At 32.5% G+C, this 19,920-nt stretch overlaps 1 protein-coding gene across 5 annotated transcripts; it reads right to left on the minus strand.

Moving 5' to 3' along the window:
- Positions 1-2,739: 2,739 nt before the first annotated feature.
- LOC122532205 (paired amphipathic helix protein Sin3a) lies at positions 2,740-19,157 on the minus strand. 5 transcript variants are annotated; one of them, XM_043660765.1, is made up of 19 exons: positions 18,941-19,157; positions 16,611-16,894; positions 15,817-15,990; positions 15,464-15,616; positions 15,037-15,374; positions 14,745-14,940; positions 14,381-14,635; positions 13,896-14,294; positions 13,354-13,805; positions 12,798-13,272; positions 12,474-12,720; positions 12,021-12,392; positions 11,767-11,936; positions 11,475-11,669; positions 10,930-11,208; positions 9,885-9,894; positions 5,460-5,601; positions 5,171-5,381; positions 2,740-5,084 (listed from the first exon to the last, which is right to left on the minus strand). In XM_043660765.1, exons 2-19 carry the CDS (start codon positions 16,872-16,874, stop codon positions 4,833-4,835), a joined length of 4,584 nt encoding a protein of 1,527 aa, XP_043516700.1. In that variant the 5' UTR covers positions 16,875-16,894; positions 18,941-19,157; the 3' UTR covers positions 2,740-4,832. The 5 variants fall into 5 exon arrangements, with proteins under 5 accessions (XP_043516700.1, XP_043516701.1, XP_043516698.1 ...); XM_043660766.1 differs by having other exon boundaries at positions 10,999-11,208; positions 14,703-14,940; XM_043660763.1 differs by having other exon boundaries at positions 14,703-14,940.
- Positions 19,158-19,920: the final 763 nt, after the last annotated feature.

A 19,920-nucleotide genomic window follows, 5' to 3' on the forward strand; every position in this document is an offset into this window, starting at 1 on the left:
ACTCGTTACTCGAGCTCTTTGTCAAACTACTTTTAAATCTAAGCAGAATCAGAGGTTCATACATTTTTGCAGTTCTACATCGATTTAATAGAGACTTAAGGATTCACGCTCTCTTTTGTAATGATGAAAGTGCGTTCGTACTCACTTTACTTTTGTGTTATTCGTCTCTGATTATTTCTGGGCTGCAGCCAAAGCGTTTCTTTAACTAACCGCTATGCTGGACAGCACCTCCATCTGTAGCGGTGTTCCGCACTCTGCTTAACATCGAGATCGCTGGGACTTCAACGATAGGCGCACAGCCATTTGTATAATAGTCGGTGTTCGGATCTCGTACTTAAGGAATCATACGCCGCTACAAATTATATTAACTATATTATATCAATATATATATATATATATATATATATATATATATTATACATTAATTATTATTAATTGGTATTACTAATGATATTTAAATACTTTCAATAAATCCTTGTATAATGAAAATAAAAATAAATACAATGAAAATCGAACGAAATTGATTACTACCTAACCTACAGACGCGAGAGTTTTAGAATTTTTTATATAAAATAATACTTGTTTATGAAATGTTTTTACGTATGTTTTACATATGTACATAAATATAATTAAAATATTCACAGAACAAATATTATTTTATACTTTACTTTGCTACATACATTGCAAAATTTCTTCCACAACGAGGTCCACTACGGATTTAAAATTTGAAGTTTTCCTTTAACAATGATTTCATAATGTACTATTTCTTCAGGCCTCTTTTTTTTTATTTATAAATGTAAGATATCCCGCACGCTATTCCAACAATTGAAAGAGGTTACACGTTCGAAGTTGTACCTGAAGTGTGGTNACAAGTTTTCTCCCCTCCTTTTTTCTTTCTTTTCTTACTATTTTTGATTATATGAAATTAAGTAGCTTCGTAAAGCTGCAAAACAGTTGGCTAAAATTAAACAGGTGGACTTATGAGGATCAACAGACTTTAAATGTCTAATTATTGTTGTTAAATAAATGATCGTCAATATACCTTTCCACAAGTAACGCGAATGAAAGAGAAATAATAATAACTTCAACAGGCTTTTCTTCAGGAACTTTCAAAGTTCATTTGAATAAAAATGGCCGCTTGATCTCACTTGGTAATCACCTTAGATAAAGAAAAAAATGTACAGATCTAGTATTTTCTTTCATGTTAGCGGTAAGCGGTGCGAACGACAAATACAATAACGGTAAATATCGCAAATATCGATAGCCTGCGAATATCGCAGAACAATCGACTGCGCGCGCATACATAGTCGTGTCAGGTAATGGCGCCATATATAAATTCGGTTAACTCGTAGCACGCTGTAAATCTTCTCCTAATTGACTGTATTAAATTAAGTTATTAACAATGAATTGTAATAATTTGTAGAAAAATATTCGGCTTGTAAAAAAATTATTCAATTATTTACTATTTCGAGAATGAATAAGATTAGTCTAAAAACATTTGAATTTCTATTTCGAGAATGAATAAGATTAGTCTAAAAACATTTGAATTTCTAAAAAATAAGATTAAAAATTCATATTCATATTCGTATTCGCACAATACTTTGCAAGCATTTGAACTAGGTTAATTCTAGTTTGAAAATATCCGAAAATAATTTTACATCTTGTTATAGTTACGACAATACAGTTATTCATGTTCATTGTGAAAATACATCTTTCATTTATTGAAGAAACGGAATGAATAGGAGAAGCGGTTCATCAGTCGAGGATCGATATTTATAATCGAATACAATGTCGGTGAGCGCTTCGATATCGATATATCGATTTCTATTTAAATTTTAAAATACTAATTACGAATAAAAGCAAATTTTTATTGAAGTACATTAGCGATTTATAATTAACTATTTTTAAATTAACGTACTTTAGTATTAATATTAATATAAAATTAGTAAGGATAAATTACAGCATTTCGATAAGGCACGATCCACATTTGTACTTTACGAGAGAAATTTATTTGGAATTTTTTTTTTTTTTGCATATCATTATCAATTATTTTCGTGCAATAGAAATGCATAATGAAAGAAATAAGTTTGTGGTCTTGTTATATTTCTTACACCAGTTTCTTATCAATTAGTTATATCATTTGCTCATTATATGTGGTATTCGAATTTTTACTCAAGGACCAAAGAAGTTCTTTCAGGAATTAATTTAAAGCCGATCACATTTTATAAACATATTGCACTCTTACAACAATTTCAAACAATACAAAAGAAAACGAAAATGACGCTAGGTCATTTTGTTTTTTATTTCCAATTTGCACTGCCATAGATATTTGAAAGAATAAAGTAGAACAGTAATTACAGAGAAATTTTTCTATACATTTGCAGTATTAATTAGATTGTAAAATTCGTTCGAATGTTATACGTTTTTTTTGAACGAATTAATAATTTCAAATAACCTTATTAGTTTAGGAAAGTGTATAAAATATAACATGAAGTATACATATGTAATATTTCACTTACTATTTAATATACAGGTAGAGTAAATTATCTATAATTGTACAACAATTAGCAATGTTATCAAGTGATGTTAATATTGCTAAGAAATTTATTATCATTTCATATTCTTCTATTTTTCCCCAGTAATTATCACTTACCTCAATTTAGGGTCATTAAGAAATAAGAATGAATTAATTCTGGATTATGATCTGAAAATAACATGGTGAGTCAAATAAAACAATCATAATATTAATGGTTTATTAATATTAATAATGCTTTGTGCAAAATATATCAACATTAAATTATTATCTCGAGTAATAAAATTGCCTGTACATTCACTTTTGATACATGGACATACACTTTTAAAATTAGCAATTTCTTGATAAAATACACTATCATCATTCATTATAGTCACAAATAGTCGAGCATCGGAAGACCGCGTCTCTCTTTTCTTTGTTCATCTTTGATAAGATACATAGTTTAATATACAATTGCAGTATATTGCATAACTGAACAACACAGTGTGTCTGTGTTTATATATACGTGATTTCGTAAATATATGTAAAATGGCATTTTCAAAATTATTCACAAAAAACAGAGACGCCGAGACTTCAACTAAATTTGTAGAATTGGGATAAAAATGTATTCAATCAAAAATTTCTGCATACATTATTATCCATCCGTATACTTGATACATTACTTTTTATCTGAATGTTTGAAACGAAAACGATTATCTTTTTTCGATCATTATAAATAGTCTCACTCTTACAAAAAAATTGTGTGCTTTTTAATTTCACCACGCACGGATTTCTTCGTCCAATTATTATTCTTCCTCCCTTTTTGGTGAAAGTTCTGAACATTGAAAATTTGACACTGTAATTGATATCTACAGTAAAAAATGATTTCTAAATTATTAACATGTTTTGCATACCGATGTAGAAGTAAAAGAATTGGTAAAAAGATATGTAAAAATAACGTGAAATAATACCTATAGCTATAGTGTCTCGTGCGTGGTGCGTCAATACTTTTCAACGTCTTTCAATGAACACCGCACTCTAATGTTGTCAACAGCTTTGCACTGTACAGGAACACCGCCATATTTTAATATTTTACAATTTCTATCAAGTAGCCTAAAGATCAGGTAAAAAATAAGGCCTAGTTCTTTTTCGTTTCATATGTGTATATACGTACATATGTACTCAATTATCGCACATCCATACATACATGCACATACATCTGTACAAGCATGTATTTATACATACAATTATACGTATATTGAATTTACGAGAACGGAAACTTCGATCGCGATGTTCGTAAGAAAAAGAGAGTTCGTAAGAGAAGTAAGTTATTAAAAACTTCGAATGAAGGATATTTTACATACATATGTATAAAGTTGTTATTCGAAAAAAGTACACAGTTTTCTTCTAACTCAATTTTTTGTTACATTTTAGTTATAAATAGAACATCATATTTGAATAATACAACACACTGTGAATCGAAATTTTGACAGTTTCTTTTAATTGCTAACAATATTTAATATCTCAATGACAATCGTGTAAGTCTATAAAAATAAAATACTTAATAAAATAAAATTGGCTGAATCCGCAATATGCTTACAAACGACAATTACATTATAATAGAATATTTTTCCTAAATCTTTTTAAGATATTACATAAAGTATCAAAAGTTTTACCGTAACTTTATTCTCTATGTAAAATCTTATTTGGAAAATCTATATCTAATTTTATATCGGAAAGTACTCGATTTTCGGAAATGAAACATTACGTTTAAATATCTTATATTACCTGATCACAAGCTTGTCTTTAATACAACTAGAAATATCGCTCGTTACAACTGTTCCTCTTTCTAAATATTCGATATTTAATTTAGTAATTTATGTTGAAGAAACTTCTAACTTTAAATCCTTAGATAAACAACAACTTTAACAAGTCAGTGATATTTCCATTTGCATCAAATTTCTCATACCTGTACAGTTGAAGAACCAAATTTAGTTAAAAATTTAATGCAATAAGTATAGTGCACAATATATAGACGATTCATTATAGTCTTCGATACTTTCTTTTTTTTAATTACCACTTCTGCATCTTCTTTGTTCGCGATAAACTTCGTTGGCAAAATAAGACATTCTCTCGTTGTACGTACGCCCAATATAGTTCAAGAATCAGTCTCAATTTTGCCTTCAACTGTGATAACTTTCTCTTAACTATTAATTTTTTTTTGTAACAGAAAAAATGAATGTGAGATTATTGAAACGAGCTCTCAGTAATAATCAATATGTTCTCAAAGAATAATAAAGAAATTATAAAAGACGTATGATTATACACATGGTTCTGTTAGAAGATCGGATTGCAAGCGTTCGACTCGATAACGATTGTATTGTCGGTAAGGCGATCTCGTTTGATCATTATCCGTAATAACTCGTGTCTTATGAGGAATTAAGTTTTCATAACGTCCCATCAACCAATCCTGGCATAATCGGTGTTGAACGTCCGCGACATTTTTGGATGCCCAAGCTGCTAGCCATTGATGGAACTTCGAATTCAAGTGTTTTGTCACGTTTGGATGACACTGTTTAAGAAGTAAATAAATAAATACCATAAATTGAGAAATGTTATAAAAATAAGTTATAATAATCTTTTAACCGTGAAACATACCTCTCTGGCACGGCTGATAGAATGTTGTTTATACAGGAATGCTTCCTTACTAGCAATATAGAGCATTTGGTAACTATTAGGATTAAATCTGCATTGCGTTTCATCAGAATTGATAATGTCAGATGTATCTCCAGTATCTGCTAATCTTAAACCAGGAGGCCGTTTTAGAAGTGCATCCACAGAGTCTAACGATTTTTCTTTGTCTGTTGACCTAAATAAAAGTAAAGACATTGTAATATTATGAGCAAAATTATGATTAAAATTATACAGAAATTTAAATGATACTCACTCTGCAGCTTTCTCCGGATGATTGGTATTAGCCATAGATGCTGACATTATTCTTGCAGCTCTTTTCCTCCACTGTCTAACATTACGGTAAAGAAATACAGGCTTACGTCCTGCCAAGATTCTGCCTAAAGAACTCCAACCATCCATCTACAACAATCGTTTCAAGTTAAATTTTTTAAACAGTTTAATCTTTTATAATTTGACATGTGAATATAAAATTTTAATGATATTGTTTATTGTTACTATTTCGGGTATTAATACTAAGTTTCATATACTTAAGTTAAGAGTTACAGCACAATTGCAAAATAATTTATTATAATATTTTACAGATTGTACTAAGTTACAAATATTCCTCTCACATAGAATTCACTTTTTTAAAAATAATGATAACAATACAAAGATTTAAACAAAAACTACGATAAAACATAAAAACAAATGAAAAATATATGAAGAAATAATGGATTCTCTATACACAAAAAGGAAAACAGAATTTTTTTAAGAGGACTTGTTTAAGATGAAATTAAATTTTTTGATTCTATCTTCATTTTTTGTAAACAAATTATCTGTCATTATGTGATTGTCATTACAAATTGACACGTACTGAATCGCATACGTATCAATAAATACACTCTACGAAATTTATTAACAATCAAATTGGAAAAATATGGATAGATAAAAGAATATTCTTTGATGTAAATAACAAAAAGCGATAAACAAAAATAAGCTATATTTAAAATATTCTGCAATCTGTTGTTTTATCATTTTTTAGTATATTATTGGTACTGTATGAATAATTAGAAATAATTAACAATTCTTAACAATAATTCACAACCATTAATAAATTGCAATATGTGTAATTATAATAATTAATTCTTACTAATAATACTTGAAAATAATAAAACAAATTTGTCTAATAATTTTGTATAAGCAAAAGATGAAATAAAGAAGTTAAAAGTAATATTTTCAGTTCAATTATTAATCTATGTACATTCATAGACGAGAAATGAACTTTTCAAATCGAAAGCATAACAAAAAAGGCGAGATGTGAGATCATGATTTGAGCGAAATTGTTTGACATTTTTAACTTATGATGGCTTTACTATTTTAAAATACAAATGTGTTAGAAAAGAGATATATTACTCTTAATATACATGTATATATATATATATGTATATATATATATATATATACATGTACATATATATATATATACATATATTAATGATTATTTAACGTTTAACACTCATGATATAATATTGAAATAATAAAGCAGAACAAATCGAAGCTAAATGAGAGAAAATGTCTAAAACAAAAATCAGATAAAGACAAACATAAAAACTTCAATATCTGAATTAAATGTCTATAAGATTATCAAGTATTTAAATACTTGGTGCTAAAAATATTTGTTTTGTACTGTTTTTTTTTTTTATCTTATTTCAATCGTAAAAGCACAGGCAAAGAATTTTTTTATTTTTGTCGTTACAAAAAATTAATATTATCGGAGAATCAAAGTAATAAATTTAGTGGTACAAAATGATGTTAGACAATAATGTTTAAAAGCATTGTTCATGTATTTCAATATCTCTCTTCTATACAATATTATTGTTTATCTATTATTATATGTATATTCGTTTCATATACAGATTACAGTTACAAAATATATATATATATATATGTATATATATATGTATATATATGTATATATATATATATATGTCTTATATATATAGAGTTTAAAATTCACTGCATAAAGTGAAAACGGAGATATGAGCTTATAACAATCACATAAAATCTGTCTGCACATACGACTTCATAGTCTCAAGGAAACTATATTACAAATGTCACAGCAACGTTTAAATCAGATGATTTGTGGCAACAATTACATACATACATACATACATGTATACATACATATGTATATATAATATATATTATATATGTATATATACACATATATGTAAGTGTGTTTGTCTGTCTGCTGTGTGTCATGTGCGCGCGCGCGCGCTATTGTTTATATGCATATGTATGTATGTGTGTGTCTGTGTATTGTGTTGTTTAAATTAATTTAAATTTGTGCCACGTTATCTAATGAAAACGTATTGAACTGTAAATAAATGAAAAATATATAAATACACGTACGATATGATACGTGTAGATTCTTCTCTCTTTTTCTATATATAATAGCGCTTAAAATTTTATGATGCAGAGCCTTGTCAGGAAATGCATGTTTTACATTTTATACAAAATACGAAGATATTATTCAATGAGGAAACAACGTTGCGAACACTGCATCTGAAAATCTGTTATATAATTGTGTTACAAACGTATTTGTATAACTGTACCGAACACTATGGCAAAGAAAACAAAGAAATAATACCTACACCTTTCTATAAATTATGACGACGTAGTTTTTTCTTTTATCTCGACAACAAACAATAAAACTAACAACATATTTCTTAGCGTTCAGGTTTTTTAAAAAACCTGAACATAACGAAAGATTAAAAGCACATTTTAAAATAACGAAATTAGTCGACTCGTTGAAATTTGAAAAATAACGAAAAGAAGAAGAAAAAAAAACGATTCGATAAAACTCTTTTCACAACATTAAAACCAATGCTTAACGCGAGTTTTGTCGTTTAGTAGCTGATAATAGTCTGCACCGTGAAAAAATGATTTCAGAATTATACCTTTTCCATGGGAAGAACGTAGCTACACGAATAAAAGGTCGCTCAAGTACCGAAAAAATAAAAGAACGGAAAAAGAAGTACTTTTCAATACAAAAAGCAGTAAGAAAAGAGAGAATACTAAACACTGTGAAACCTTTGGCAAATGTTCGAAACTAATTTGTCGGATATCAACGTTCGTACTGTTACGTTTCCTTCAATTAGAGCTACGAATTAAAAGATACAACTGATTTTCTATTTACATGCTACACCACATAACCTTTGCCTCACTACTTATATATTAATATGTACACAGCAAAGAATTATCATACATCGGTATTTCACAGAGGCGCAACAGTTAAGCCAGGAACACACTTGGTCCACGCCAATGATAACGCTACTTCCAGTTTCTTTTCTTTTCTTTTTTTTTTTCTGTTTTCAAAGTTCAAGCTCTAACCAATTCATACTATAATTTTACATATCACACTACACCCTTTAAATCAAACAAATCTGATTCGAAGAATGTAACGTAACCATGTGGTATTCGCGTAATTCAAAATCTTCTAAAAAAGCTGGTACCCTATGTCTAATGGCTAAAAAATACATAATTTTATCATTTCATTAACATACCCTAATTTGATAGTACGGACGAAAAATTTGCCGAGCTTCTTTCGTTAATATCCATAAGGAACCATAACACACAACCTTTGGAAGTGTATGAAAAATATCCAAAACGTTATTTTATCATATAATGTATTTTCTTCCAGCATGTGTTTCTTTTTTTTTTCTTTCTTTCTTTCTTTCTTTGTCTATCTTTTGAAAACGATAATTACTGCGGGAAAGTTGGAGTTATCAGAAGACAGAAAAAGCCACGATTACCCTGCACAACGTAATGTGGCGTGGAAGCAATGTGTTCATGAGTTAATATCCACATTTCCTTTCCAAAGGCTTCACTATATTCGAATGTACGATGACGAAATGGTGGAATTTTACAAGTTAGTAGATGCACACTACCAGTCGACCTAAGTTGCGTATCAAAACATATGTACAAATTTATATCAAATATTTACATATTTCTTTTTAGAGTCTATGTCGTTAATAAATTCTAGAAATTATGATCTTATCTAATTTATAACAATGGTAAGATGAAAATGAATTAAACATTAAGAATTGACCGATATCAAATGTTATGTTCTCTTTTTCTTTTCCTAAAATGCTAACATTTTACATTCATTTATGGCACTGCTCGGATTTGTGTATGCCGTGTCCCCTTGATGTTTCGTTTTTGTCATTTTTGTACATTTGTAAAATGCGTTCAGATGCTTGCAAATATCTTTCATCTCGTAACTACACTTCTGCTCTAACCAGTTAACTTTACTTTTTCTTTCTTTAAAGAAACTTGAAGTAGGCAATTACGGAGACAGTACGATGAAGCACAGTACATTTTAAGTTTTAACTGTACATATGAAAATTTTCCTTGTTCGTTTCGTTGAACCGATTATTTTCAAGTGAAAAATCCACGGAAAATGCACGTGTTTTCAATATGAAAGCAAATTAACGAATTTAGTACGTATGTCTTACTTTTCCATAAGCTTTTAAAGCTTCATACAATCATCATTATTAAAATTTTTATCTTTACATAACAAACAAAAACAGAAAACAAATAAAAGTTCATTAGATAACCATTGGATAAAATATAAAAAATAATAATAATAATAATCGAAATTTAGAAGTTTTCGTACAGGAGTCCAAATGCCACGCATTTCCTTCCATCTTATCAAACACACAAACGTCTTTTTAACTCTAAATAAAAAATTTGATTTAAAAAACGTATCACCGAATGAAAGAATAAATCCTTTGCATAGATGATTGCATCGACAAACAAAACTTACTTTTACGCCGTAAAAAACGAGGAAGCAAAGCACAGTAAATCGTGTGGAGTAGTATTCTTCTGAATGCCATCGATAAATATTTGCGTTTGAAAATTTGGAAAAATTTCTATTGAAATATCTCGTTGTTTTGCTATAAATCGATATTTAAAATATAGAAATATAATTTATAGTTTATGGTTATCGCGTAATATGTAACGGTGTTGCAACACACCGAATATATAGAGTAAAGAATGGGGATTCGTAGTGCAATACACTATTTTTCTTTCCTATTTTTTTTCTTATTTTTCTCTTTACTTAATATACAGCACCACAATGGACGCACTGAGATGAAAATCATATCTCTCTTATCTCTTTAAACGTTACGAAAATAAATATATGACTTTCCATTCTTTTTCTTTTCTTTTTTTTTTAAGCATTTAAAAGAATATTAGTTCATTCTGCTTATATGTATAGAAAATTCTGCAACTTTTATATAATGACAAGCATGAACCAGTGCTCTGACCCTATTCGCATGATAAAGCATTGGTGACAGCAGACCTATATGGCTACATAGCTTCCTCGTATGCTGTTTGTATAATGTTTTTCGTTCCTAAAATACTTTCTACTTCTGTTTTGGTATTTTTGTTTAAGGAAATCAACAAAGATTCTCTTGGAGACCGAATTTTTTTTTTTTTTTTGAAAGGCATCCGACTGCTAGATCAAACGTTTCACACACGAATACCTCTCTGGCATGTTTAAATAGTACGATCACACGAAATAATTAAAAGAAAGTTTCCTTTTAGCAAACTTTCGTTCTTTGGGACACTAGTTGTACACTGAATGGCAACAGTACAACTTCCAATCACAGACATCAAATACGAATGAATGTAAACTTCAACGTTGGCAATGATTATGAAAAGGGATGTGGATCCTATACCTTCTTGCTAATGTCAGTGTTCTTGCGCTTTCTGCCCCTCCCCCCCCTTGCTGCCTGGTCGTTACTCACAGGATGATTGGTTGTTGGCTCATTGTCTGTTAAGGTAGGGGTGTCTTTCGGGCTAGTCTGACCAGCTGGAGCAGAAAACCTCTCAACATATGTAGACCATTTTTCAGATACCGTAACTCCTTCCCTTTCTCTTTCCCTACAACTGTTGTCCATCGCCTCATCACCTTCCGTATCCAACAATTCCATTGTCATTTTACAGTCTTTCTTATACTGCAACAATAAAATGTTTCACATTGTATAAAATATCCTTCATTTAACTTACAAAAAAATTACATACACTTTTAGCCATAATTTTCATAGAAATTAATTACGATATAAAATGTAATCTCCATGTTGTGTGGAATAAAAACTCAATTGTTAGCATCTATATTATTAGAGTATTAGAAATATATAATCAGCTTCCAAAAAGAAATAGTAGTAATAGCTATATCATTTGCGAAACAATAGAATTTTTTTAAATTATAATGTATACTTACAATGTATACTTTAAAACAATTTTCATCCGCCATAGCTTTCTCAGCTTTACGTTGATACGACATTTCTGCACCAAGTCTCATATACGCCGTAGCACATAAACCACCTGCACCACTAGTTTCTTTTGGTTGTCGTTGCTCTCGTTGGAATAACTCCATACACTGCTGGCATATAGGATCTGAGACTAAATGCTGTAACTAAGAATTTCATGTTTTTACTTTAAAATTCTGTTGCAATTTTGAAATTATATTTTAAATTTAAAAAATGTAAAGATACTGATATGTGTGTACTTACTTGTCTTACAGCGTATGTTACAACCTTATCTAACGTAAAAGCAATATATGCATGAATACCAAACATTTCTCTTAAGGTATCCTCGTACGCGGTACTTTCCATATTACCGTCTAGGACATTCTTAACCATATCCAAAAATGCTGGATAGTAATCTTCAATTTCAATTTCATCTATATCAAACAATTTCATCAAGGACATTAAATTATAATGAAATACATTTGTTTCGTAGAAACAAACTCACGATTTATACTTACTTTTGGGCTTTAATCGTAACGCAACAGCTGTACTCTCCTTACGCTGTTGTTTGTACCGTGATTCTTCTTCGGCAAGGGCTACCGCCCGATCGTACATTTTTGTTAATCTTTCACATAAAATATGATGTAACCTTAAAAAAAGGTACCAATTGTTGCTGCCCATGAAGAGCGTATACGCTTCTTCAGGATCGTTCGACATGGCATGAATTGGTACTTTGATATCAGGTTCAATTTTAATCGACGTGGAAGACGGAATCGGAGATACCGGTGCCTTGTTCCTATTCGCTTGGAGGCCACCACCCAATGATGAGGTATTCATCGTTACTGACTGAGAATTACTACACGCTGCTACATTGAGGTCCTCCTTTTCATCTATAACCGAAATACTAATTGTGTAAAATAATTTATTTTGACTATAAAGGAGCAATGTATCCATCAAATTTGATACATTACCATCTTCATCTCTTTCGTCATCACTTAGTTCTTGGCGTGGATGGAAGAAAAGATCAGGTATAAAATGCTTCAACAAAAGTTTTATTCGTTGCTTGTCTTCCTTATGGATGGCCGTTTGACGTTTTACATGATGGATAAGAAGATTAGCTGCATCGTCTAGGACAGATTTATCTTTGTAAGGTAATACAAGATGTGGACCGGTATTGTTTTGGCCATCTCCGCTGCCATCGTCTACTTGCTCATGTCTCTGCAAGATCAGTTATACTTAAATAATGAAATATACATAAGAAAATTCCTACTTAGAGAAAAAGTAAAGTTACAAACCTCATCATATAATGTTTCAATTTCGTTAAATAGGCTCTTTGACCTTAGAGCCTTCACATCATTTTGCTTGAAATTAATACCTTGATGATCCAGAGACTTTAAGTAATACTTTTCGTTCTGTTCTCTCCAGATTTTATTGAAACCTTTTTGCGCCTCCCGCCATTCTTCTTCCTTACTCTTTAGTCGACGAAGAACTACCGGTACAGCTACCACAGGATTTTTCTTAAGGCCATCAATAATGTCGGCCGCCTTATCACCGTATATCCTTTTCAAAGCTCTCTGATGAATTGTAGGGGAACAGCCACCAAGACAATCGTCGAGTTTGAATTTTTGAAGTTCTTCTTGACTCATTCTACTCATTTTCTTATGGACACCTTCGAGAACTCGGATCGTTGACGCATTAGTTTCTATTACGCCATCCAGCTCAAATCGTTCATCCTCACAGCGGTAAATAAATTCCTCGTACTGAGTTTTCCTAAATGTTCCAATCCAATAAAAAATATTTTCATTGTTCAACGCCGCGTGTTATATAAATGCAATTTACAAAACCACAAACCTGGATGTTACGAATGTACTATCTTCTGACCAAGTTGGAAATGAAACCCACGTGTCATTGAGAACTTCCTTACACAACTGCGTTCTTCCTGTACACTTTGGTTGAACGTAAGACTTTGGTAACGCACAGTATGATGCCCCTAGACGTTTGCACGCTGTATAGTCAATCTCCATTGCCAGATCACCTTGCGGTCTTTCTTGATGACTTCGTACCACATTATTTGGTAGCGCCTCAACATTTAAATTGCTACTTGCATTTGTTGCGTTGGCATTAGAAGACTCAGGCAAGTGGCCCAAAAAATCTTTAAACCACCGCAAAAGTTCAGGAAAACGACCAAGAAATGGCGTTACTAACTGCACTAACTCAGATTTAGATACTATTTCTTGATTAAATAGAACTAAACATCTGAGAAAGTTCTCGTATACTTCTTGCGACCTCAGCGCTTTACGAACCTAAAAGAATATAATAATACATATTTTTTATCATTATATACCAATTCCACTTTTTCTTTTAATAACATTATGAAAATTAAAAATACTAACCTTGTCAAAGAAAGCATAATCATTGAGACTGCCATATTTTCCAGCTTCCGCTATTGTAACACATTCACGCATAGATGATACTTTAGGCTTTTTAAGAGGTGGTCCATGCTGTATATGATGGGAATTTCCAGCCGTTACGGAAGGGGAAAATGACGGACTTCTCTTCAATTGTCCCGTATTGTGACCAAGTTTTTGTAAACTATTAATATCTCGTATACCAGATCTATCTCGCTCCCGTTCACGATCTCTATGATCGCGACTTTCGCGCTCTATTGTACTAGTACCGCTCGATTCTCGGAGATCTCTCGAAATATTTCCCGAATTATTATAAGGTGCTTTAGGTCCCAATGGTTTTTTAACAATTGTTGTGTGATCATTAACCGTAGCAGTCTTGTTACTCTGAAACATAGCGAAGAAATAAACACTAGAATAAAAAAAAACAACAAAACTTTGTTTAACAGTAATTTTAACAACACGTAGCTTACCAACGAACTTTGTTGATTAGTGGCATCCGGCAAAAATTGTCCAAACTCAGCCAGCAGATCATCTTGATTTTCGAATAGTTTAGCAACCTGACTGTAAACTTCTGCTTCCGTTAGGTGTTTCGCACCACCAGATGCACCAGATCCGCTTGTGCTACCCATATGTCCAGATTCTTTTAGATTTCGCTGTTCTTTCTGATAAGTGTGTAGAATTTCTAAAAATCTTTTATACTTGTCCGGTTGACCTTGGAATCGATTCTGAAATTATTAAAAAATTAGATGAATACTTTAAATTTCTTATTGTATTTTTTCATTCAATACAAACCTTAATTTTATTAACGTAATTAATCGCATGGTTAAACTCAACTGGTTGGCTCTGTTGAGCTTGCCCACTGGTCGGTATACCATCTTGCGCTTGACTTAACGCTTGACTCACAGCCTGCGCTTGAGCTGCACTAACATGTGAATTATTGTATGCCTGTACTGGTGGTGGTGAGGGTGCATGTACTGCCAAACTGTTATTCGAAATATTATTTGCCAACGAATGGTGTATGTTCCCAGGACTAATTTCAAATAGCATGTAAAATACAAATTGTCAATTTATTTCACAAAAATAATATGAAAAATACTACATATAATATTAATTAGCAATATCCTACCCTGGCATTATCTGCAAAACTGGAGGAGGAGCTTTCGCTGGTTGTGTTGGTGGACTTGCAACAGGGGGTGAACCAACATTCACAGTGCAATGATGTTGTGACAAGCTAGTGCAAGTATGTGTTGCTGTCGGACTTGGCATACTAACTGACACTTGAAATGCATAACCTTGCTCATTTGCTTGCACTTCTATTTTGTATCCAGGTGGAAGAAATGTATTGAAACCAACAATAAGCTCAGGATGTCCTTTAAACAAATGGCTGACTCTTGTTATGACTCCTGGTGTATCTATACTTTGAGACTTAAATTCTTTCATAATATCCAAAAAATCATTATACACCTGAAATTAAACACGATTGTAAAATAAAATATTCATCACTGGAACTTCAAGCTCAAACAGCATTAAGACCAATGATCATAGAGATTTACCTGAGGCTGATCGCTAAATTTGTACTTTACTTGATCTAAATAAGATAATGCATCTTCGACCTTTAATCTCTGAAATTGTTGGGATCCACTACCACCACCTAGGCTTGTACCTGGTGGGGTAGAAGCTAATGGTGTTACATTGGTAGAATGAACCTATAAGAGATACAATAACATTGTTAGTGAAAAACACAACATAATACTTCAATAAGAATTCTTATTCTTATGTTTTATCCAAAGTACATGACTTGGATTCATATTTTTACATAATTATAGGGATATTATATACAATCTTCAATAAATCTTGACATCTGTAATTTGTTACAAGCTATAAATATACATTATATGATATGAACCTTATGCCTTATCGTTGGCTGCTGTTGGCTATGAACCTGACTTTGTGTTCCAGGTGTAGGCTGTTGGGAACCCATATTGTGGTTACTACCACCACCTATTCCAGCATGTAAACCTCCAGCAGCATTTACACTGCTACTGCTACATGTAGAAGTAAGTCCTGCAGATCCACTTCCCTATAAATACAATTCATAACAATTTCTTATAATCTCCAAACAATTTCAACTTATAATCTCCAGAAACTTGATTATAGATTATAAATATACAAGTTTAAAATGCAATAAAATTGAAATAAAATGTGTACATAGAGACATACAAAATGAATCAGTTATCTACATAAATTGTATTTAGGAAAAATTGAGTGAAACTTCAATGATTATATCTTCATCATCAAATATATATATACAAAAATGATTAATACTATATATTTATTTTGTAAATAAAGGTATTCCATAATACCGTATGCATTATATCACAAATTTATTAACACGATAATTTAAAAACGCTTAATTCGATAGACGGCTTTTAAGCGGATTAATTTCACTCGCTCCCGCACCATTCTGTTATATCTGATATCTGAAAGACGATTACGGATGACAACATCGCAAGAAAAGAAATTATTAAAATACAAAGTTACACTTTAACAAAAGGAAAAATGATAAAAGAGATGAAATTGGGAAGAAAGAATGAGATTACAAAATAGTAAAAGAGAGAAAAAAAAATGGAAAAATAAAAAAATGATGCTGTTGTTTTTGTTGCTCGTTACTGTTGTTATTACAATGTAGATAACACAAACCTTAATGGGGGACGGAGCCGCGGTCGGCACTACAATTGCTCCAGTATATTGCTGTTGAGCTTGGGCAGTTCCAAATTGTATGCTTCCCGGCATTTCTTTCGAAGCAACTGATCGAACTGCTTGGCCAGGTACAACAACGCCTATTCCACTGCTTGAATGGTACTCCAAACCACCTCCTCCGCCACTTCCTGCACTCACCGACGAGTGCTTTAATGTTGCTGCTGCTGGTGATGCTACCTCGTCCAGCCCGCGAACACGTTTCATCGCAGATCACATTGGAAATGCTACGGATCAAAAAATCTTATTCAGAGACTATTAATCACACGTTGCTCAATCCTTAAAAGCTACCGTCAAAGAAAATCACGTTAAATATTTCATTCATAATTCAATAGGAGGTAGAATTAATTATTAACCTTCCGTGGCTGTAGACAGCATTATATTATACGACATTATTATAGGACATATAGTTGAAATGAAATTTTGTTTGTGACAGCTTTTAACGTCGAATCTACGCGAAGGGGAGAAACATGTTCATTCGTTAAAGCTCGACGATGAAACACGACGCAGCAACTCTTTCGCGGGCATCGTACGTTTAGCGCGCCACGAGCAGAAGACGGAAAAGGTGTAGCAGAGTTCGAAAGTGTTCGGTGGTGGTATTGTTTCATTTAAGGTTATAAAGTGACGTGATCGACGTTGCATCCGCACTGCCGCTCGCCAACGTAGAACGTAAATACACGTAGTGCCGCCGCGTGGAAAAAAAAGCATCCGATAAATCCGCCGCTTTCTTTCAGGATCGATTTCAATTTACGCGACTCGATATTCGGGAATTTTGAAAGCACCGCGTGCTCGGTCATCGTGTGACAGAACTTCCGTGAAATCTAAAACACCGCCAGCACTTTCCCGTAACTTCGAACAGTGCTCTGAACATTTCTTTATATTTCTCGTAAAATAATAGCGTAATACAGTGAAATTCGACGAAAGGACGAAGATTTTTTTTTTTTCGATCGAAAGCAACGGATTTGGAACGATCGTAACGATATATTTCGCTGATATTTACGTCGATCTCGATGTGGACACGAAATTATTTTTGTACGGAACATACGTGACGATTCGTTGAAAATATATCATTCGATTCTTTTAATTGATTTTTCGAATAATACAAAATCGTGATCGTGACTTCATATTCTCGCTCGGTTTAAGTTAAAAATAATTGAATTACTCATGCATACAACTGTTACATATATTGCATAATATCAAATAATTGAAATACACGTGGTTTATATTTCCATTATATTATTACTGACGATAAGAATATAGGAAAGAAATTGTATAATAAATATCAGCCTCTATGAAAATATAACCTCTACGAAATCTACTCAAAGATATGTTTAGGTAATATAACCTCTCCAAGAGAAGTGTAATAAATCATTTGGAATTAAACTTCTTCAAAAATTTAGGATAAGATATTTCTTTTTCGTAATAGCTACTGACACTTACTATTAAAAAACAGTATTCTTTTATTTGTTAGACTGATTATTAATTACATGTTATTGCTGCTACATTTTGATCTGCCATACTGTCACATATACTGTCTTTTGTACCTTATGCTTGCAATCATGGTAGAAATTTAACAAATAAAAAGTAAATAATGAGAAGGAATTAAATATTTTAAGAATGTATTTTATGAATCTATCTGAGTAATGTTTAAATCCTTTCATAAGAAGAAATATTTCTGCAAGATTATTCACAGTTTCACAAAAATGTTTTGGCATGTTGGCATCATTTGAATCTGTGAATATATCAATTAGTTTATTATCATTAACCAAATGTAACTACAAAGGATAAATGTACCCTGTATATTGTATTTGAAATTCCAAAAGCACAATTACTTTTACGCTCCTGTGTTCATTTCAGCCTTATTCGACACGCCTGAATCATTTTTGTTCCTTTTTGCAACCTTTATCTCTCTGAAGTAAAGGCAAAAGCAATAGCACAGTGATAAACAAAGAAACAAGAAAATTCTAATTCACAATGGCTAATGTAACACGTCGCAGTATGTGTTCCTATAAATCTCTCTTAGTAAAACTTTAATGTGGGTCTAATCTTATTGATATTAGGTTACAAAGTAAGATGTAAATTGTCTGATCAGGCAAGAAAGTTGCACTGAAACACAAAAGTGCGTTGTAAAAATAATTATAACCTAGTGCTTCTGTAGGACACAGTCTTCTACATCCACATAGTTTATAATGACCTTGCATGGATATAGAAATGTCAGTGACTTAGAGTATGGTAAAAATCTCGTGGTGAAGTATATCAAAAATAGTACGTACCAATTTCCATTTGAAAAGAAGTCGAACGTCCTTGCACCAGAAAGAATTTCGAGAGAAGTTGTCCAGTGGAAGCAAGTGGTCGAGGGTTTGAGGCAGAGTTGCGACCTGCGGAGAGGAAAGTTTTGTGCCGTTCCACGAGGAGATACGAGCGTCGGTGGAGTTTCTTCGTTAGGAAAATTTCGATCGCAGTATCGAGCCTCGGTTGGGGAATTTCGCTGGGACACAGAGGAGACGAAATAGAGCCGGTAAAGCCAGCTGCACGGACGCGTACGAGGCCCGTACGGCTACGAAGTCGTCGAAGCGAGGTTTGTCAGTGTTGCACGTTTCCAAACACTTCCCGGCCCTCGACGTTACGCAATATTCCACGTAAATACATAACACATTTTCCCGAGAGCTCCAGTGAGAAAATATTCGTCCTGCGGTGCTCCTTTTACAAAGGAGTCACCTCGAGTTTGGGTAAAATCACTTTGGATACACTTAGATCCCTCGTTGATATATCGGTTCGCAGTACAGCCGTCTGAACTGATTTTCTGCACAAAAGCTTCGGCTCCGTTGTTTTTTCACGACCAAAAAATCGACGAAGCCTTAACGGGCCGGTCGGTCTGGTCTTTCAGACAGGAATTCACTATGCTTTCTTGGGCCTCCCTTTCAAAACCATCGAAATCTTGTCGTGTGTGTGAAGAAACTCAGTAAAATGCACATTTTTGCGAGTACTTCGACAAATTACCGCACTTTTTAAAAAAAAACCCAAATGCAAAAGACATACTCGCACTCTCTCGAGGTACAAGGCAAACTATTGGATTTTGTATGGCAAACAAGGAACTGACTGGTCGTATAGCGGGATGAGGAAGGTGGAGGGGATCGTGCAGGACCGTATTCATCCACTAAGCGTCTCTGTTACCAACCACTCGGGTACCTCCTGCAAAGCGTACGTGTACGCCGCAGGCCTCACGAGACTTCTCTCTTGCAACTTTCATTAA

The sequence above is a fragment of the Frieseomelitta varia genome, unplaced genomic scaffold, assembly GCF_011392965.1.
Source record: "Frieseomelitta varia isolate USP_RPSP 00005682 unplaced genomic scaffold, Fvar_1.2 scaffold_442, whole genome shotgun sequence".
NCBI lineage: Eukaryota > Metazoa > Arthropoda > Insecta > Hymenoptera > Apidae > Frieseomelitta > Frieseomelitta varia.